This window comes from Carassius carassius, chromosome 17 (assembly GCF_963082965.1).
Source record: "Carassius carassius chromosome 17, fCarCar2.1, whole genome shotgun sequence".
Lineage (NCBI taxonomy): Eukaryota > Metazoa > Chordata > Actinopteri > Cypriniformes > Cyprinidae > Carassius > Carassius carassius.
Window position 1 is genome coordinate 26,442,025 of NC_081771.1, and position 22,545 is coordinate 26,464,569.

The window sequence follows — 22,545 nt, forward strand, 5'->3', positions numbered from 1 at the left end:
TCATTTATTTTGGTGTAAAGGCCTCAAAATATATATTTTTTTAATTTAGGCATTACAATTTTTTTTTTTTAACATTTAACAAGTATTTTATTTGAGGATACATGGAGATAATTCTTATTTGCTGTTATTTTCTTGATGTGGACATATGTTCAATTGTATAGTGTATATTTTTGTGTATTTATTTATTGTGTGTGTATTTGTTCATACATTCATATTTATGCTTATCAATATTTATTTTATTCCAGAGCATTAATAAAAATCTTAATACATAAAATAATTTTCAGAATAAAAAGCTTTTAACTATACATATTTGTTTTATACACTTTATAAAAGCATTTATTGTAATAATAATTAAAAAAATATATATTATTCAAATTCAATTTTGGTTAATTTTCATCTTCTAGTATTTCATGCCACCTTCCCAGCTTTTTACGTTTTCACATTTTTCGAAACGTGTGAGAGACACTTACTGGCTGCTGACGAGTTTCTCACGGATAGTGGAGAAGTCCATGGGTTTTTTAATGACTTTGCGGTACCCTGGGACAGATTTGAGGTTAACCGGTGTGAGGAAGGGCCAGGCGTCCTGATGACGTTCCAGTTCAGCCAACAGAATCCTGAGAAATACAAACATACATGAGAGCTGCATTAAAACAAACGCTGAAATCCAGGAATACACACAGAGAGTAACAGAATGCGGGTGATACCTGCAGAGGCCCAAGTCCCGGTTGTTGTCTCTGGCTGTTTTGGCTCTTTTTACACAAGCAGGGCTGTCTGGTTTGGGTGCTGGGGTGGTGGAGGTGTTCTTCTTGGCCTGGGTGGAGCTGGTGGCTGCTTTCTTTGGGGTGCTGTTGTTGCTGCTGGTGGCGGTTTCTTCTTCTTCACACGTCTCAGTCTGCTTCTTGCTTTTCTTGGCTGCTTCTGTTGCTTTTTTTCCTCCAGTGGCTGGTGGTGCACGATTCGGAGTCTTCTTAGATTTAGGTGACTGACCGCTTGCCTGAAAGAGTGTTCAGGACTAGTTCAGATTTACAGGTTCATAATGTAACATGAACACAGTTCACATAAAGAGTACATAATTATTACTCATCGGCATCATTATTATTAATGCAAAAAAGGGGTATGTGATACAAATCCTTTTAATAGACCAGTGTTTTAATAAAGTTAGGACACCTCCCCCCCCCCCCCCCCCCCCCAAAAAAAAATATTATTATTATTATTATTATATGTGTTCCTGTAGCTCAAGCGGTAGAGCACTGTGTTAGCAAGCGCAAGGTTGGGGGTTCGAATCCCAGGGGAAAATTGTTAGCTTGAATGCATTGTCAGTCAGAATGCAAGTCAGTTTGGATAAAAGCATCTGCTAAATGCATAAATTTAATTTAATATTAAATAAATGCTATTCTTTTGAACTTTCTATTCATTAAGAACAATGAAAAAATGTAACACAAGTTTATTATAAGCAGCTCCACTGTATTCAGCACTGATAATAAGAAATACTTCTCTGGTACCAAATCAGCATTTTAGAATAATTTCTGAAGGATCATGTGGCGCTAAAGTCTAGAGTAATGATGCTGAAAATTCAGATTTGCATCACAGGAATCAATAAAATGCTAAGATATTAAAATAGAAAAGTGTTGTTTTAAATTCTAAAAATATTTATATATATATATATATATATATATATATATATATATATATATATATATATATATATATATATATAACATGCACACATATAGACATAAGCTCATCATCTCAGAGACATGCCCCTCAGCAAATAAGGACTTGTACTCATGGTGATGTGAACTGGAGGCCGTTACCTTGGAGATGCAAGCAGGGCAGTACCAGTCTCCCTCTGGGATGTTTGTTATCTTGGGTTTGTGGCAATAGGTGTGACACCCCTTATCACAGCCATCACACAGCAAAAGCAGGTCTTCATTATCCCCCTTTCGGCACATCTGACAGTACTGCACTCACAAACAGGCATACAAGTATGGCAACTGCAACATATATTGTAGATGCATAAAAACAGTGAACCCTTTGGTTTGTGCAAGACATGACTTACCACTTTCATGATGGACCTCTCCCAGGCGATGGATTTCTGGAGCTGCTGTAGACACATAGCCAGCTGAGAAGAGCTGCGTACCTCACTCAGCACCTTTCGCCACAGCTTCATCCCCGGAGCAATCTCTTCCTCTCCCCTGCGACACACAAAAACACAACACATATATCAGAGAGGGGGTTTATTTCAAGCCTGTAATTTGTCTATAGTAAAATTGATTGGCTGAGACCCTGAGCTTTTAACAACACACACACACACACAGATTATATAGTGTGATACAATTCAGTGGCATAGCCATACATGAGGACGGAGAGCTGTGTGTACCATGCACTTAGAAGTATTAGAAAACAAATCAAGTTTTGATGTGTCTGAACTCCGTCTGTGCACTGCTGATTAAAACCATGCATCCAAAAACAGGAAAGGTGCAGGCAAGGGGGCGAGAGGAAGAAAAAAAAATGAAACACAGCACAAGAACCAAAATCCGAAACCGGAGCCAGGGTGAGAACGGATGGACGGACGAGCAGAGAAGTCCCAGCCAGCAGAGAGAGGGGGAGGGGGAGGATGAGGAGGAGTAGAGACGAAGGCTGGCATTCTGGATGACCTACCCTTCCCCTCCAGCGCTAGTGGATGGAGCAGGTGCGGGGACAGTGACTGTACCCACATTATCCAGTTTGATCTGGATGGTGGTCCCTAAGGGGCTCCGCAGGTACCTTCTCTCGATGTGACGCTCCAGCTCTGCCAATCGCGTCACTGCGATGTCCAGCGGATTGCTGGGTCGACGGATCAGGCCTTTCTCCGAGCTTCGCTCCTCCTGAGACTCCGCCCCAGGGCGGGGCTTGGGGAGGGCCTTGTGCTCATAATAGACCAGGTCCTCTCTTTCAGACTGTGGTTCAGGATATGTCCAGCCCTGAAAAGCAAAGGATTGTGGGGTATAGGTTAGTAGAAGAAATGACAACGATTTGATGCGTTTCTGGAAGCTGTACAAACGCTCACTTTGACCTGCAGGCTGGCGGACGTGACTTTTCGCTCCAGCTCCTCCACCTGTTGCAGCAGAGCGATGTCAGTCTCCATGGCCTGCTCCTCCACACACCAGTCCTGCAGCGTCTCCACGGAAACCTGGCCCTCGTCGAGCTCTGAGACCTCCATAACTGCCACTGCAAACAAAAAATAAGACAGCCATAAGACCCCAGGAGAGATCACCGCCCTAAAGCACATCACAGTACATTTCAGCTCATTCTGACAACTGCTAGACAGTGTTTTTATGAATATTTTTTATGACTGGAAACAAGTCTGGTAGTAAATTGTGGTTATTCTGATTTATTTGATTTGCTTTATTAATCAGTTAACCTTAAATCGGAATTTGGAGAAATGTGCTCACATTTCATTTCTTTAAAAAATATACTGGGAAACACTTTTTTTTTTACAGTAAGCTTGTTACTTTTTCTTACATCAGTTATACCAGTAATTTATGCATAATTACATGCAACTAACCCTAAACCAAGTATATGTTGTTAATTAATATTACTCAGTACTTAATGTATAATTACACTGTAACACTGCATGTTCTGTCATCATTTACTAAAATTATTAACCAAACAGTTGACAGTAACCATTGACTTCCATAGTATGTTTTTCCATACTATGGAAGTCAATGGCTACCGTCAACTGTTTGGTTGCCAACATTTTTCAAAATATCTTCTTTCATGTTTAATATAAGAACTCATTCAGGTTTGGAACAAGTAAAGGGTGAGCAAATTACAACAATTTTCATTTTTGAGTGAACGATCCCTTTAAATTAAGTGTTACCATATACTTCAGGTTTTACACATTCTCTTTTATGGAAGTAATCAACAACAACAAAAAAAAGAAATTTAGTTTCGTGATAAGTTTTCCTTGGATGTCATCTAAAAAGAAACATTATGAAGGTCTTTTTCAATCATTTTATGACAAATTAGGTAACTGTGTTAATATGTTAAAATGGGTTAGCGATAAATTAACAATATCTGGCAGCCTCTGTATGCTTGAACTGTTTTCATGGCTAAATCTGTCAGATAAAACACACACAAAAGCACACTGTGATATTTCATAGTGATTCCACTCACCCTCCCGGTTCTTGTTACAGGTCTGCGCGATGAGCTCCATGGATTTCTGCAGCTGTTTCTGCAGGGCTCTCTCTCGGATGCCTCTGTTGTGAAGAGCGTTCACTAACGCTTTCAGCTCCTCCATGTCTGTCACCTTCCACCAGCCCAGCAGCATGTCTGCCAATCAGACAACAACATTTCCATCAACAACTGCAAACAAAACTTGACTAATGACTCGTTGTTGAGAAAAGTAAAATCTGAAAGTGCAACATTATTGTTTAACAGCTAGGTGGAGTAGCATTTGTTTGTGTTATTTCTGAGTGATTTAGTTGATGGTACTGCACTCACCCTCTGGTATGGGCAGGGGTTCAGGGTGGTCGTGATTTCTAGGATGGTCCAGTGCCATTGGAGAAGAAGCAGATGTAAGCTTCTCCCCAGTGGGAACAGGAGAACCACTTTTGCTGGTTGAGACGCTGGGTGCCAGCAGGGGGCTGGCGCTGCCCTCCACTGATGGGTACATGTGCAGGGGGCTGTTGCACAGGGGGAGATTGGGGCTGATGACCCCACCGGACCAGTTGCCCAAAGGCAAACCAATCAGAGCTCCACCTGGCTTTACCTAGGAGGAGATAATGAGAATGCATGAGATACATGATGAGCATCCATATTATTTAGATCAGTGTAGGGATGTATCGATTACCGGTTTGACGATAAATCATGATAAAATTCCCCTTGGTTAGTATTACCGTTTCATCTTTTTATTATCATTAAAACCGTATTAGATTACCGCGATTTGAACAACTGGCGATAAATGAATACTGTCCAGCTTAAAGCACAGTTTTCAGTAACAGTCAAAACAGTTTTGAGTCAAAACAGGGTGGAAAAGGGTGGAAAAGCTGGGAGGTACTAAAAGAGTGCTAAGGGAATTATTCAAATGATTTTGGTTACTATAATCGTGATAAGAAATTTTCATACCATTACATCCCTAGATCAGTGCTTCTCAACTAGGGGTCTATAATCTTAAAATAAGAGAAAGCAAACATTAAAATAAGATATTTCCTAATTTTATTTACTTTAATTTTAATTGACCTAATGTACAACTGTTTGGAAAAACCTGTATATGTGACCCAGGAGTACTAAGTCTTAAGTAGCACAGGTATATTTGTAGCAGTAGCCAAAAATACATTGTAGGGGTCAAAAAAATGCCAAAAATGCCAAAAATCATTAGGATATTAAGTAAAGAACATGTTCCATGAAGATATTTTGTAAATTTCCTACCTTAAATACATCAAAACTTAATTTGTGTTTAGTAATTTGCATTGCTAAGAACTTCATTTAGAAAACATTTGATTTTCTCAGTATTTAGATTTTTTTGCACCCTCAGATTCCAGATATTCAAATAGTTGTATCCTATCCTAACAAACCATACATTATTGGAAAGCATATTTATTCAGCTTTCAGATTATGTATAAATTTCAATTTTGAAAAACTGACCCTTATGACTGGTTTTGTGGTCCAGGGTCAAATATATAAAGAAGCCTAATTTTAAATGTGTGATTTCTAGATAAAGGAAAAGTTGTGTAAATGAATGAAATAGTAAAACGACATGATATTTAATTCTGACTTGAGTTTGTTTAAAACTACATTACTTTGAAGAGTGACACAAGCATAACTTTTTATAATACAGTCATTAATTTAATTTCTGTTTGTTATAGAAACTCACATAAAGAAAGAACATCAATCAGGTAACTCTGTGTTATTATAACATCAATTTGATAGCTATTTTAAATATATTTTATTTTAGTTTCAGAATGTTTGGTTTTAGATTTTCAATTTGATGCAACATTAAACAAATCACAACCAATCAGAACAAGTTCGAGCATTCACATCATCATCATCACACTTATACTGCATATCTCAAATAGCCATGTGAAGCAAGACTTTGGACCATTGAGATATCACTGTGTGTGGAGCAACCTAAAGTAATGTGAAAGAAAAAGAATGCAAACAACTACACAATATCTTGGTTAGGACAAAAGTGCTAATAACCTTGAAAGAGATTTAGGACTTGTCACTTTATCATGTTGGACACTGTAAATATGAAATATATATTTCAAGAAGGATGGGTAATTACCTGCAAACTGAGGTTGCTGATCCCACCAGGTGAGGGGTTCAGAGGGCTTGCAGATGCAGAAAGGGGAAGCAGGTGATGGTGTGAAGAGGAGGTAGATGGTGGAGGTGGCGTTTTGGGCCGTGTGCTGGGGGTGTTGCTGCTGGGTGAGGACTGTGGGTGTGCCGACGGCTGGATGAGGGAGGTGTCGTCGCAGGGCGAGCGAGGCAGCAGGCTAAACCAGTGCCCGCTGCGCTCGCTGAGGACCTTGAGCAGCTGGTCGTTGGCCAGGAGCTGAGTCTGCGGCTGCAGGATGTGCGCAGGGATGCCCAGCTGCAGAGGAGGAGGGACTGTGTGCTCTGCGCTCGGGCTGCTGGCCTCTGTCAGCTTGGAGGTAGTTGGAGAGTGAGCTGGAGATGATGCTGATGTAGTTTCCATAGCGACTGTTGCTGGGCAGCCGTTGTGGGTGTGGCAGAGCCCCTTGGCCCCAACAGGTGTGTGAGGCAGTTCCTGACACTGAGGGCTTTGTGAGGGGTGGAGCTCTGGAGGTTGAGGGGGCGTGGTCACAACCTCTGTTTCCTGCTGGTCTTTTAATGGGGAGGAGCGCATTTCTTTATTTGCCTCGTGATTAGGATCGATGTGCTTCTCCTCCTCCTGTTTCACCTCCTCCTTCACAGCCCCCTGTATCTCGTCATGCTGATGATGCTGCAGAACTTCCTCCTTAGGCTCCTCTTTGACCCGCACTGGAAAGTTTCTCAGCCTCTCATGTTCTTTCTCCAACTCCTCGACCCCTACATGAGACAGAAGGAAAACATAATTAGTGTAAAATTAATGTTGTGGCTGTATGCAAATGCATTTATGGATGGAGTGATGGGCAGACGGACTCACCTTCTCCACTCTCTAACCCCTCTATGTAAACTCCTCCACACTGAGGGAGGACCCAGTATCTGCGGCGGTACCGGTCCTGCCCGTACGACATGGACCGCAGGGCGTGAGACGACTCAAACAGCTTCCGACGGATCAGGTTTTGCTGCTGTACTCACACAGAAATGCACATTTTTGTGGGATGGTATATGTAATTATAATAGGGCAGCACAATTAATTGAAATTGCAATATGGATTTGTGCAATTATAAAATCACAAAGGCTATTTATTTAAATAAATATATGCGTTGTGTGTTTCAGAGTGAAGTGTGGCACTGTGTTCATTTACACGTGAGCAGCTCATGATCTGGCATTTCCATATCTGCTCTCAGTTTGGTCATTTATAATGCAAATGTAAGACACATACACCAACCATATTATAAACTTATAAACTATTTTCAGCAAATGAGAAGCTATATGAGTTAAATAAAAATAAAAACTTGATGCTTTAATGTTATATAAGTATATACTTTTAATATAAGTTATACTTTTCTACTTGTATTTATTATCATTATTAGTAGTAGTACCACTATTTTTCTTATATACTTTTTTTTTTTAAATAAAATAACACAATAGTAATATTTCTTATTTTGTTTCATATTCTTATTTAGTACTATTATTAATAATATAATAATAATAAAAAAATATAATAATTAAAATACAATTTTCATTATTTCGATTTTATAGTTATACTGATATATAATTACAAAATTGCATGGCCCTAAAAACAAGCACAGTAAATCTTATCCTTTAAAAAAATTTAATTGCAATCACAAATTTTATCAGAAAAAATAATAATAAATAAATTATGCTATAAATTATAAATTATGACATCTGAATTTACCTTTGATAACTTCTCAATCTGTTTTTCCAGCTCTTCAACACTTGTGGCTGGGTCTCCCTCATCCTGACACACACACACACACACACACATATTCAGGCTCGATCAATATAAAAATAAAGTAATGAAATGTATGAAATGTTAAGTATGAAACTGCATTTAAAAATAAGGCCTTTTACCTCATCACACGTCTCCACCTTTTTCCCCTTTTTAGCCTCTTCCTCCTCCTCATCTTCATCTTCATCCCCTGCATCCTCACTGTCCTCATCTTCATCATCATCGTCATCACTATCCCCTGGCTTCCTCTTGCGCTTGTGACCAATGGCGGAGCCACCCGCAGCCTGAGGCTCCTCCCCTCCAGTGATTGCTTCACGTTTCCCTGTCCGTTTAGCGTAGATTGTTTTCATTCTGCATGAACATATGCAGAAATTCTGATTAGTGACAAAACTAAGATACAGTATGTGCATTCAATGCACAGCTATTACAGTCAGTAAGGGAAACATTGGTTGTGTTTAATGCCTAGTAATATTAAAATGTCTGACATCTATTATAGCTGAAAATGCTGTCTCTAGGAAGAGAAGTCCTGAAATACAGCCATCATGTTTGCATAAATCAGGCATAAATATTGGTACTCACTTCTTCAATTTGCCCTCCACAATACACTCGTCCTTCCTCAGCACGTTCATGTGCTCCAGGCTTTTGTCGATCTCACTGCAAAAACACACAAACAGTTTTATACTGCTGTAGATACCAGTATTATTTTAGTATTATAACTAATAATTTAATTATTTAGTGTAATTAATCATTGTTTAAATTTATTAGAATTTTTATTAGGTTTATGTGCTTTTTCATTTTTTTATGCCACAAAAACTATATATTAAAAATATATTAGTATTAAGGTTTTATTTATTTTTTTCAGTTTTGTTTTTATTCCCAGTTAGGAATTTTAGTGCTTTAACTTTATTTCCAATTTAAGTAGATTCCAGATAATACGTGTAATAATGTCACATGATGAACCCAAGCAGTTGAGGTTCCTGTGTTCACATGCATTAAATCTTAAAAACTCTGTGACCTCTCCACTGCCTCTTTATGCCCTATTACTTCAAGATGCATATTTCATATTGCCCAGGCAGCTCTGATAGATAATAAGCATGTATCACTTTTATAATTGAATCTCTAGTCCAAACATATATCATTTGAGTTTGAGAATGTCTTGCATAGTTGCTATTAGTTTATTGTGAATTAATGTTAAAAGGGATGCAACATATTTCTCCAAAAATGCATTGTTTGAAGTAAACAAAATATTTATTTGCCTTATTTTAAAAGGTCTTGTTAACATGTTATTCAGTTAATAGTCTATTCATATATATAAAACAACTTAGAATTTTTGATGTAAAAATCGGTTAACTGTACTTTATGTATTATTGCATCAAGGTTGAAAAATTGTGCTGTAGTGTATACAGTATATTATGATAACTTAAAAAATGGCATCTCTGTACCAATGTAAACATCAATCATTTCATCAAGAATCACTGCAGCTGAACTCTGAAAACATAAGTGGAATTTCTTCTTTCTTACCTGATCACACTTTTACTGCAGGACAGCTCATGTACCAGGAAGGCCAGGACAGCGGCTTTCTGAGCAGGCGTGTGGGCCTGAAAGGCTTTGGTCCTCAGACTCAGAGTAAGATCAGCTAGCTCAGTCTGAGAGCAGTGAGCTTCCATGTACAGCTGCAAAACCTCAGACACATTGTCCCGATTCAGACCCACATTGGTCAGGTGGTCACCCAAGATAGACTTAGCCTGATGGAGAAGAGGGAACAGTTGCAATTCTGCTAACACTTTTAACTGAAAATAGACAGATCATTCATACTGTATGCAGGGGCACACCAAGTAAGTGATTTATGTGTTCATTAAACCAGAGACCCTTTCCTCGATTAAGTTTGATCACAAGCACTCACTGGGGACACATGTTAATACCAGATGTAAACAGAAATGTGTCTCTGCTGAGCACTTGTGAGCGGGTCACTTGAGACAGATGCTAATAGCAGGTGTAAACAGGCCTGAAAGTACACTTATTGCTAGTGACAATCACACTGAAGTAGCCTCCAGGCATTTCCTCCTCACCCTGTGTCCTTGAGGCAATCCTGGGTCGGACACAGCAGACGAGAGTAGGCGTACCAACAGATCCTGCACTTGCCCCATGCTGTTGCCCAGGTTGAGCAGTCCCTCCTGCAGTATACCCAGAGTGGGCAATTCTGAGGGATCCATGCCCAGGACCTTCCCAAAGCTCCGCAGGAACTGCACCACCATCAGGCAGTCCGCAAACACACTCCCGGGAAGAACCAGACCATGGATACGAGGAATCTCAGGAAGGGGCTATAGAGGGAGAGAGAAATATAAAGAAACAAGTGAGACAAAATGTTTGTAAACATCATGTTTCAATTGAGCAGTGAAATCTGATAAGAATAGAATAAAGTCTGCTTCTTTTGCACAAATCTTGCAATATAAATGTCTTTCAAACTGATTTTGTTCATGTGATTCAACATTTCCTTCTAATGCCAATACAGCCACCATACTAAACATGTTAATATTTATTTATTTATTCATATATGAGTTTGTTTGTGGTCTTTCTAATTCCGATCAATAAATACATAATGAATAAAAAATTTATATAAAAACTATTTACTTAAGTAAAAAACATTTTAGGTGTTTTAATAATAATAATAATTCATAGTAGCAATAATAACTCTAAATATAAAAAAATGATGTAATATATATATATATATATATATATCTGCAGTAAATTACAATTGCACTGTAAAATAAAAAATGAACAGCACTGCATGCTTTACTCTGAAACACGCAGCACATCAGATTATTACAATCAGTTATTTAAAAACACCGCAGCCTTTGACTTCATAATCACACTAAGTTATATCGCAATTATTGCGCAGCCCCATATATTTATTTTAATTTTACATAAGATATCATTAAGCTTTTCATCAACTCATAAACCCTCTGCAGTTTCATCACAGACCTCTGTTTTAGATAATGATATAATGATTTGTTTTGTCTTTAGTACAGTTACAATATAAAAGCCACTTAATTATGAAATGTTGTATGTAAACTATGACAATAATAATTTTTTCAAACTGTAAAAATGGGTCTTTATACATGAAATTATGCAGCAGCCATTATATTTTAAGAATGAGGTCTTTCACAAAATGTAAGTTCATAAGCTACTAACTTTCTTTAAAATGCTATGTTTATTACCACTAGGCGGCATTATTCTGTCTCAGGTGAATTCACTGTGAAGGGCTTTTGTAAGATTAGGATATGTATGACATCATACCTCTGAGAGTTCTGATTGGATGAGTCTTTATGTTAATGGCTTATCAATTAAAAGATAATTTTACAACAAGTATTCTATATAAAGGGTTCATAAATGATTGTTAAAGTTGACTTTTAAATGATGCAAAACTTGTACGATATTCAGTTCCCTTACCTTGTGATCTGTCAAACACATGTCTTCATTGGGTTTCTTCATCTCACGGATCATCTCCAGCTCCAGCCTCCGGAGCTCCATTTTTCGCTCCTTGTTGAGGCGTTTCTCATCACGTTTCTCTTGCCTGAGGCGTTCGCGCTCCTGCAGGGTGGAAGAAAGACTTTACTAACCAGTTGGATGCTACATCAGGCGTGTTTGACATCAGGGTATTATGTTGTAAAGAAAACTTTGTATTGGAGAATGAGGAAAGTGTAGGGTGCTTTATCAAACTACATCAAAATTATTTGGTGAAAAACATTCAGGAAATGTAGCAGAGCAGGTAGACGTGATGTGAGAAAGCTTTGAGGTGCAGAAAGGAGAGCGGAGTGGTGAAGGACAGTGTTCCTTTATTTATTTATTTCGTTCTGCACACCTCAGCTTTTTTCCGAGCCTCCACGGCTTTCATTAGCATAACGTGCTGTCTCCTCCTCTCCCTCTCCTGAAAAGACAGAATGATTCCATCGTTCAGTGGAGGAAAGCAGAGCTTACAGATCCACACAGAGAAAACAAACAAAATATGAAAGCCAGAGACAGACGATAAAACTGATCAGCGTGGTTTAGCATGTTGCACAGAAAGAGAGAGAGAGAGAAAAGTAGGTGTAAAACGGACATATTGCTATGGCCAGGATGAGGCAGCCACAAAAACGTGTGTTACAACTGATCAGACGGGAACAAAAGAGCGAAAAGAAAAGCCACAGATGTAATGGGCAGGTCAGAGGAGGAAAGCTGTCGGTGTATCTTGAGTTAGATTAGCGTAGCTACGGTTACAAGCTAACAAGGGAAAATAATCAGATTTCCCTCAGCCTCAATGTCCTGTCCTTACAGTGAAGCATGTTGCTATATCACTGTTATTATGAATATAAAGTCAACATGAAATCATAATTGACCCTATTTACTTTCTTAATATACTTTTCAGGTCTTACTTAGTATCTTTCTTTAAAATGTAACACTGGCAAATTCCTAATTTATGGCTGAGATTACCAAGAACTCACTGACTGTTGGATAATGTTAAATGTGCACTCAGTAATTTGATGTTTATGCTGCACTACCAATGTCTTGGAGTCATACTGACATAGTGGTGTGGATGTGGAATCACGCGAGTTTCAGTTACCGATACCCACTTTGCAGTCAAACTTAAAAGATTTACAAATTAAATTATTTAGAAACAAGGGTGCTAAAGGGATAGTTCACCCAAAAAAGAAAATTCTGTCATTAATTACTCACCCTGGTGCCGTTTCAAACTCGTAAGAACTTCATTTCTTCACTTCTTTGGAACACAAATTAAGATGTTTTTGATGAGCTTTCTGACCCTGCATATACAACAATGCATTTGGCCCAAGAAAGGTAGTAAGGACATTGTTAAAATAGTCCATGTGACATCAGTAGTTCAACTGTAATTTCAACCGACGAGGAAGAGAAGAAATTGTTGAATCAAGTAGTTATTTCAGTTTTCTTTGCGCAAAAAAAAAAAGTATTCTCATAACTTCATTAAATTAATCTTGAACCACTGATGTCACATGGACTATTTTAACAATGTCCTTACTACCTTTCTGGGCCTTGATTATGTCATTTGCATTGTTGTTTATGCAGGGTCAGAAAGCTCTCGGATTTCATAAAAAATATCTTAATTTGTGTTCCGAAGATGAACAAAGACCTTAGGAGTTTGGAACAACATGAGGGTGACTAATGACAGAGTTTTCATTTTAGTGTGGGGGCAGTCCGGGCCTAATGGTTAGAGAGTCTGACTTGTAACTCAAAGGTTGTGGGGTCGAGTCTCAGGTCAGGCAGGAATTGTAGGTGGGGGGAGTGAATAACCAGCACTCTCTTCCACCTACCACCTCCGGGTGTGTCCATGGTGAGTGTGTGCATGTGTGTTCACTACTGTGTGTGTGCACTTGGATGGTTTAAATACAGAGCACAGATTCCACACGTTACTTCACTTTCACTTTTTCACTATCCCTTTAACCAAGATGAAGTGAGCTGTATTTGGTTCAGTTTTATTGCATTACTGATAAGACTAGAATCTTTATCTTATGTGATTGTACTTGATAAATATATATCTACAAATCATGTAAAGGTTTTTTTTATTTATTTCTTTATCTGTAAATGCTAAAAATTACAGAGGGCACCTCTAACTAAAAGCCAAAATATTGATTCATAATTTGATTTAGCAAACTTGTGTTCAGGTTTGGCTCCATTCTGGTATGGAACGTATTTTTACAATCCAATCAATTCCTAACGGAATGAAATGGAAAATTAAGTTCTGCACAAATTTGTTAAATATCACATTAAGGAAGCAAAATGGGCTGTGAATGCTCTCATGTTGACTTTAAGGACAAAGCCAATTAGTGTGAAATCTTCATATCTGACCCATAGATGGCATGGAATGTACAACAGAGAGAAAGGTGAGTTTCCTCAAATTCTCTCATTGGTCAGGCACAATGACCTTTGACCTGTACTGATGACCTCACAGGCAGGACAATAAGCACAGTGCAAATGCAACATCTTGACAAAGAGTCACAACATACATACACGCACACACATACACACAAACACTCACATTTTCACATTTTAATATTACACAATATTGGGGTGAATTTACACGTGGAATGAGGGTGTGTGGCACTTTCCACCAATGAGAGTATGTACTCAACAGGCTCCATAGACACACACACACACACACACACACAGGCACAGGCCTGCTGCATCAAAGCCGGTTTTCTCTCATTGACACGCATAGCAGATGTAGGCGATGCAGTTTTTTTCTTTTGTTCTCTTTTTTTGCTTGAAAAGCCATGCAGAAGGAAAATGTAGTTTTGACAGCAGCCAGTGCTACATTTAAAAATGTGCTGCTATGACATCATATCACAACCAGGATTCACGATGCGAGTGTTAGATGTACAGAAGATGAAACATACCCATACCATATCTAGTCTATGCCTCTCCATCTCCTGAGAGAGAGAGTTGGCAGAGTATTATAAGACAGAAAAAAAATCACAGCGTCATTAAAAAAAAAAAAAAAAACTCAAAACTTCAGCCTGTAACCCCAAAGAGACAGACCCCACTCCCAAAAAGCATGGAAATTAACCAGAGAGAAACAGCAGAAAGTTAAAGACAGAACCACATGAGACTCGCCACTTCTTACATGGGCATAGACTGAACAAATCTATTTATGGACACTTTTAACCCTTAATGCACTGCATTTCACATGGCTACTGTGAACTCTACAAGAAAAACATGCTCTTTGTCTCCCCTTCTCCTGCATTTTGTAGCAAAAATCACTACTACTATATAAATGGCCATTATGAGACCTATTATTTATGAGAGTGGTGACTGACCTGGTGCTTGAGAATAACAGCCTGTTGGCGTCTCATCTCCTTCTCCTACAAACACAAAACATAACAACGATTCAATGCTACATCAAAACACTCATTACGATTGTCTAAAATGAAACCATCAATCAGAACCCGGTCTAGGCCTTCTGTCCTAACCATGAGGCCTAAGAATGCAGTAATCTGTATATAAATGGTAATTCAAGTCATTCGAGGTATATGTGATATTTTACCTAAACATGCTATCAGCAAATGAAGAGTTTTAAAGAACAAGTCAACTATCTACACAATCCTACATGTCCCTGCAAATAAGATGAGTCATTAACTTTGGTTTCATTTTCCCTTAAGACAAAGTCTAGTGCTGAGTGGTATGGTGGCATATATAGAACTCTACAATACTACATACAATTGATCCAAAAAGAGACACATTTTTTTTTATGCCATGGATCCCTAAATATGATAGTTTATATAAAAAAAAATATATTTTTTATACGATTTAATTATTAAAAATATAATAATTATAATATGATAATTTTATATAACAAAATTATATTTTTACTTTATTAAGGAAACCTTGTTATTTTACCAAAGAGAAGACAAAATAAATTTCAAATGAAAGACATTTCATTAATAGATCGCAGGTGAAAAAGTTCTGAAAGTCTCATATGCTCTTTTTTTTTTTAAAACATAATGAAACAATTTAAAATCATTATGAGCTTAATATTTTGTAGAAAAAGGATTCACTTTTATAAATCGAAAGTTAAAAAAAAACAGGATTTATTTGAATTTCTTGTATAAATGTAAAAGTCTGTACTGTCACTTTTTGTATCATTTTTATTTACTTTTTAAAGAATGTAAAGGAATTTAAAAGTTATTTATTTCTTAATAAATAAATAAATAAATAACCCCATTCAATGACAATTTTTTCATGCAATTTTCCACAAAATAACTAGATCGTGGTATACTGTTATACACTTTCATCATACTGCCCTAAGAAAGTCTGTGCATTTCAAAAGCCTACGTTTGATACAAGATGGCTGCAAAGTTAACCGACGTGACTAAAAGCCAAAAAAAAAAAATCATTTAAATAAGGGAGGCTATTTAAAGCAGGTTGTGTATTCTAGTGTGGGCCCCATGTGTACAAGACATAAAAAGACGCACGGTGCATTTTTAATTTTAAACAACAACAGCAAAAATCCAGATGTCAAAGCTAATATTCCCCCACAGGCCGGCAGACATCAGTCAAACAGTCTCTGCGCCTTTGTTGTGGCCGAGGAATGTTAATGGTTTGCCGGGGTAGGTGAGAGCAAGGAAAGTTTCTTTGGGTGGTGGTGGTGGGGGGGGTTTCCACGCCGATGATTCATAGTGTGCAAGAGTAGGTGTGTAGCATCTCTTCTCACTCACAAAACTGACCTTTATTCGCTTTTCCGCCTCCAACATTTTGGCATTGGCAGCCTCCTGTCTCTTTTTCCGCTTTGCCTGCCAATGCAAAACAGGTCTGGGTCAGACCAGTGCTGCCGTGCTGGGTATAAACCTAAATTAAACACGCTAAACCAACATCTGTTTTATTTATAACTTTTACTAACACTCTGATTGATGTGTCTGTGAGAGGAAAAGCGAGAGCTGGCATTGAAACACACACACACACACACACACACAAACACACACACACACACACACACACACACACACACACACACACACACACACACACACACACACACACACACACACACACACACACACACACACACACACAAACAGGAAATCCCTTCTGTCTCACATCTTGCCATTGTTGCTCTTTCTCTAGCTACAGATCACTGAGTCAGGGATTGAGAATGTTTTCTCCTCAAGTCCGTGTCAGAATCAGGCCTAGATCTTCAAAACTATTGAATATTCCTTGGGCTCTGACAACGGCAATATAAAAAGAAAGCAAAGGCGAATTAGCTGAAAATTTAAATAGGTAATTACAAACAGCAAGAAATCCTGTTCAGAATGGCTTGCCAAGCGTGTCAGCTCCAATTTGATTTTGCCCGGCTAAAACACTTTTGAAGCCTCTATAATTGGGTGAGTAAAGTAAACAGTGTCTTCCTCCTGCTACTTATGCAAGAACTGCCATTGTCTGATGGGAAAAAAAATCTTTTATGTCTAATTTACCTCTGGTTTGAAACACAGGAGGCAGCAAATTTAATATTCAAAAACTGTCCACCAAAACCAATTTAGCATTAGTCCTGACGAAAATTATGCAGAACTCTGAGCCCCAAAATGCTGGTGAGTGATTCTGCTGTGGTCCCGGCTCCATGTTAAACAGGAACTGAAGGGGTTGGGGTGTATTTTAAGAATGTTAAGCCTATTTCAACCCTTTTAATTTATTATTTTCATTCCGCAGTCACTCCGTACCTCGAGAATCTGCTGTGCGCGGAGTTCCTTCTCCATACGGATTTGCTGAATGCGCTTTATCTTTTCCTGGTAGGAGAGGAGAAGGAAGTCTGTTAATTGAATGCGCTGCTGTGCATTTAAAAAAGCACCGGCCGTCTCCATTCTGAATTAACGCTTACAATCTCATACCCAGTGACCCTCAGACTGACCGAAAACTGGTTTCCTCCACAAACTCACCTGCTGCTTGAGAATCTTCAACTGTTCCTTTTGTTTCCTCCTCTCCTCTGCAGCCATAATAGCTGAATGAAAGATAGAGCGAAGCTTAAGCGAGATGTTTGAATGCCATTGTGAGTAACAGAGTGATATTCATAAGCCTGGAGTACCTTGCTGTTTGCGGGCCTCCTTGGCAGCCCGTGCGAGTGCCTGTTTTTCTAGTTTCCTCATGAGCTTCATCTGAGCTGCTTGTCGGGCGATTTCTGCAATGAAATCAGACACATCTTTTCCATCAATTCACACGTTATTATCAATGAATGAGGTGAACGATTCAAAAAGAAGCACTTTACCCTGAGCCTCCAGCTTGCGCAGCAGTTTGGCCTCGGAGAGACTTGGGAATTCGCTCTCTCCTAGATTCGGGGGGCGGCCCTTTCGCCGCCGGCTGCCCGAAACCTCACTGCCGTCCCTCGACGGCCGCTCAGAGTTGGGTGGACGACCTCGCCGGCCTTCCATGGCCAAGATATGGGGGATGACCTCTTCCTCTTTCAGAAGAGTCCACTGCAGACCCTGAGGGAAGCAGGGGATAGAGGAGAGTCAGACTTATAAAGATGACGATAGAAACACAAAGTTTAGTCTGGTTTCCTAACATCACTAATGATCATGTAACTCTATAATCACTATAACTTTTGTAATATTCTGAAATGTTATTCTCAATGTAGATCCAATTTAAGTAATGAATTAAAAAGCAGGAAATGAAGTAAATTAAAAAAACAAGAGAGTCAATTTTAAATTTTAATCAGTAAAATGTCCCAACGTTTGCTCCACTGTATCTTTAATCTAAAGAATCTCTTTCAACACACATGACAGACAAAACATGAAGTAACAACCTGTGGAAAACAACGAGCGCTGATTATTGCACAGACTCCCTACAGTTTAAAAGGGGAAGTTCAGACTATCGGGGTTCAATCATATTCCCTGCCTTGTTCAAGATGAAAGAGAGATACAGGGAGAGTAAAAGAATACGAGCGAGAGAGACAGAGAGAAAAAAAAACTAAAGATAAAGAGGAGATGAAAGGCATTCACCTGGGGTCCTTCTCTGGCTTCATAGAAGTCACCAACCCTTATTTTTGCACTGAAGCTAAAATTATCACGTGTGATGTCAGTTATTCCGTATCTGGACAGATACTACAGAAGAGAGAATAATAGTGATTTTGTCAGACAGGACATCCAGAGAGCCATTAGCACTATAATGGTACCAAACTGAAAGCAGCCTAGCACACTTGCCATAACAGTGCACAGCTAGCTAAAAGTGACCAGATCACCTAAATAAACTGCTGGATCCAATAACTGCTAATGGTGCACTGGGAGAGGAAAGGGGTGGGGAGTGAGGCTTCCTGAGCGTTATGGGGTATCTTAGCGTGGGGCAGCGGGAAAGATGGGTAAAGGTTACCTTTACGACATCTGGGTACTGTCGCAGTCGCTTGCCACACGGGGCGTAATACGCAACATCTCCCTGCAGCCGACCGCCCACTGTTTTCATCCTGGTCTCTCTTTGCCAGCTAAAATAACAACAAACACATTGAAGAAGAAGTGCATAATACAACACACTCGCACAAACTTTCAAAAACTGCTTGATAAATTAAAACATTCATATTTATGCAATATAATTTCATTTTTATGCCATTTTTAATACTAATTTGATTTTGTATGATAGTGGGCATGGTAATACATGTACTTTGGTTGATTATTTAAGGCATGTAGGCAGGAAGCCTATTTTCCAGGCTAGAACAAACTGAATAATAAAAAAAAGTAAAATATGTTTAAAAGTCATAGGAAGGCATGATGCTGGTTCTTCAAGTTTCAATAAAGTGTAAATATTAAGTGACATAAACAGCACCTACCTAGATTTGAAAAGACTAAAAACCTTTTTTCTAGAATTTATTTAATGTAACTTTTTGCTGTGGCAATGATAACACCATGATATCATGCAAATATTTTGCATCGCAGTGCAATGCTGCCGCTACTTAGCTTTTTTGAATGGGTTTGCAATAATAGAGCAAAGAATTGTGATTTGAGTAGAGTATTTAAACATCTGCAGTTTTAATGCGATGTTTGCATGAGACTGTGTGCTCTGCTGCTTTAGAAGCACAGAATGCAGAGCTGCGGTTAACAGGTGTTGAGTCATGCTGCCACCAGCGTGTCATATTTAAACGTACCCCATTTCCAGCGGAATCCGTAAATCATCTTCATTCATCACTCGCTTCCTCTTCACAGAGCCTAAGACAAGACAATAGCCAGACAAAACGCATTATAACACACACACACACACACACACACACTTTAAGCAAACTGTTTCATCATCTCTTACAAATTACAACTCACATAATGAGCAAACAACATCAAATTAAACCTCGACTTTTAATTGTTCTGCTTTTGATGGTGCCTGCATGCATGAATCTGGCCTCTAAAATACCAGGGCATTTCAATTCGGTAGCTAAGGCATCCTGAATTCTGGTTACTAGGGGTTCAGTGATATTAAAATTCTGGCCGATACTGAAAAGGCTCATTATTTTCATATGCTAATGGAAGATTTAAAAAAAAAAGGTAATGATTTAAATTTATTTTCAAATAAATGAAAAATTAAACACCTAAAAACTAAAATCCAATTAAATTTAGGCATCATTCTAATGTACAGTATGAAAAATGGATAATAATTCTAAGTGAGTAAAAATAAATAAAAATAAATAAAGTAAAAGAAATTGCATTTAAAAATAAGACAAATGAGCATCAACAAATAAATATACATTATTGACTGATATTACATAAACTTCTGCTCAAAAGTTTGGGCTAGAACAACTTTAGGAATGGATTTTTTTTTTTAAAGATCAGCTGTCATTAAATAGTTATTTTAATTTGTTACAATACTTCACGATATTATGTTTCTGTATTTTGATTAAATAAATGCAACCTTGGTAAGCATAAGAGACAAAAACATTTAATAAAAATCTTACCAATCACAAACGTTTGGACAGTAGTGCATGCAAAACCAGAACCATTAATAAAAAATAAAAAAAGAGAGAGATAACATCCAATAATTGACATGGAACCTGCATTTTATGTATACCTAGTTTATGTGCCAAAACAACCCACTTCCAATTCTCAATTATGGTATTTTGGTACTTAGATTTGACTTGGGAACTTCTCATAGAGTAAATTTATGGGGGATTTAGCCTGATTTTTAGGCAGGTATGCATCTTATCTAATAAGAGCAAACTATTATCGTGATTTGAGGTATCATTTATGTCTGTAGCACAAAAGATGCAAGGCAAGCTACTGTACATGCTCAAACTGAACACTTAGGAATAAGGTGTTGTTCAAAACATGAGTAATAGCAATAGTGACACTAACAAAAACCACAGGAAGAAGCTAACAGAATTATCACCCTCATCTCTCTCCTTTTGAGAAGTGAAGTCTGCAAACAAAACGGGAGTTAAACGAATCTCTCAGCAGCTCAACTAATTCTCCAAAAACAGATCATCACAATAACTCCTCTCAGCGTATTACAGATTCCTCACGCTTTTCAATGGACACACTTCAGCTTCATTAGAAAAAGTCTTTCATTCCATCGCGGTGAGGGATGCTGAACGCCGTCCAAGAGCGGATGCACTTGTGTGCCATGTTTGCTGGATTTTTGAGTGTTTTGTTTAACAAATGTCTCTGTTAGCTTCAGAAGGAAAAAAACAGATTAAGTCAGCCAAACAGAGGTGGTTGATGTTCCTCAGCTAACAGGTTAAGGCAAAAACAAGGTACCAGGGTTAACCCAGGCACCACACAAAGAGCTCTTGTTACCAGCTACATTTACCTAACCCTAAACCTGATCCTGTATAAATCAAACACACAATTAGTGGAAAGAGTTTAATATTAATTTGGTTTAGGTTTTTTCCTGGAATACAGGCCAAACAGAGCTCAGACACAACAGCTAGGTAGGTCCAAGGACACACACCCAAATAGACGGGCACAAAGGGAGCCGAGGGATGCCAGACGCCATTTATCTTTCTAAAAATAGACACTCCGTCATCTGAGTGTGACAGCTTGCACACAGACAGACACACAGACAAAAGGGCATATGCAAACACACGACACATATTCAACTCCATGCACACTTTGACACTGACAGAGCTCCAAAGGAAGGTGTCGAGCATATCCAGTTTTAGTTTAGTAATGACGCTGCCTGTGGTTACCTGGAGAGGTTCCAACAGAGTACGATGAGGAGGGAGAGCTGTGATAGGTCAAGCCACCGGAGCTGCTCACAACGGTGGGCGTGGCCACACTGGAAGGCTTAATGACTTGGAGGTTTAGTGGCAGACAGTCAGACAGGCCGTGATTGGTGGAGGAGTTCAGATGGGAAAACCCCTTGCTGAGTTTCTGAGGAGTCTTCTCTTCATCGCTGTCCATATCCATGACTCCATCCTTGCGCTTCTTTTTACCACCCTCTGAGCCGTACATCTCGCTGTCTGAATTGCTGTCTGACTCTGAGAAATAAAAGGCGACGGGGAGGACATGAGACTGTGTTTATGGATTTGATCATTAGGACATGTCTTGTGTCATTCGTTGCACCAATGAACCAAATAAAAGGAATAGTTTACGCAACAATGAAAATTCTGTCATCATTTACTCAACTTCAGTGGTACGTGTTGACTTGACATTGTAAGGACAAAAATACAATGGCAGTCAACGGGAACCAAAATGTTTGGTTACAAACATTCTTCACGATATCTTCTTCTGTGTTTCGCAGACAAAAGAAAGTCATACAGGTTTGGAAGTTTAGTAAATGGTGACAGAATTTTCATTTTTAGGTGGACTATTCCTTTAAAGAGAAACTGAAATACCACAATAGCAACATATTTAATTTTCATAATGTGGTGTATTTTGATAAAGTTATTGTTATTCAGTAAGAAATAATTTAAGGATAACATTAAATAAAATTAAACTTTATACTGACTATGAAGATAAAATTCTTATAATCCACCTCAATAAAAGAAAAGAAAATTTCTCTGACTTCATACT

The 22,545-nt window shown here is 38.4% G+C and overlaps 1 protein-coding gene across 21 annotated transcripts in view; it reads right to left on the reverse strand.

Moving 5' to 3' along the window:
* The window catches only part of baz2ba (bromodomain adjacent to zinc finger domain, 2Ba), an 82,963-nt gene that overhangs the window by 1,746 nt on the left and 58,672 nt on the right, over positions 1-22,545 (reverse strand). For 3 of the 21 annotated variants that reach the window (XM_059571467.1, XM_059571468.1, XM_059571469.1), the window contains exons 10-37: positions 21,720-22,010; positions 19,695-19,755; positions 18,929-19,037; positions 18,562-18,663; positions 17,829-18,045; positions 17,649-17,741; positions 17,503-17,564; positions 17,287-17,352; positions 16,300-16,365; positions 14,893-14,937; positions 14,473-14,505; positions 11,928-11,993; positions 11,516-11,656; positions 10,135-10,386; positions 9,587-9,810; positions 8,645-8,719; positions 8,188-8,416; positions 8,012-8,074; positions 7,133-7,277; positions 6,269-7,035; positions 4,486-4,753; positions 4,159-4,314; positions 3,050-3,210; positions 2,662-2,963; positions 2,060-2,195; positions 1,815-1,961; positions 705-994; positions 471-614 (exon numbers count right to left, since the gene is read on the reverse strand). In XM_059571467.1, the coding sequence (XP_059427450.1) occupies positions 471-614; positions 705-994; positions 1,815-1,961; positions 2,060-2,195; positions 2,662-2,963; positions 3,050-3,210; positions 4,159-4,314; positions 4,486-4,753; positions 6,269-7,035; positions 7,133-7,277; positions 8,012-8,074; positions 8,188-8,416; positions 8,645-8,719; positions 9,587-9,810; positions 10,135-10,386; positions 11,516-11,656; positions 11,928-11,993; positions 14,473-14,505; positions 14,893-14,937; positions 16,300-16,365; positions 17,287-17,352; positions 17,503-17,564; positions 17,649-17,741; positions 17,829-18,045; positions 18,562-18,663; positions 18,929-19,037; positions 19,695-19,755; positions 21,720-22,010 (4,711 nt within the window). The remainder of the gene's footprint in view (positions 1-470; positions 615-704; positions 995-1,814; positions 1,962-2,059; positions 2,196-2,661; positions 2,964-3,049; positions 3,211-4,158; positions 4,315-4,485; positions 4,754-6,268; positions 7,036-7,132; positions 7,278-8,011; positions 8,075-8,187; positions 8,417-8,644; positions 8,720-9,586; positions 9,811-10,134; positions 10,387-11,515; positions 11,657-11,927; positions 11,994-14,472; positions 14,506-14,892; positions 14,938-16,299; positions 16,366-17,286; positions 17,353-17,502; positions 17,565-17,648; positions 17,742-17,828; positions 18,046-18,561; positions 18,664-18,928; positions 19,038-19,694; positions 19,756-21,719; positions 22,011-22,545) is intronic. The other 18 variants (XM_059571487.1, XM_059571470.1, XM_059571479.1 and 15 more) reach the window with 18 other exon arrangements.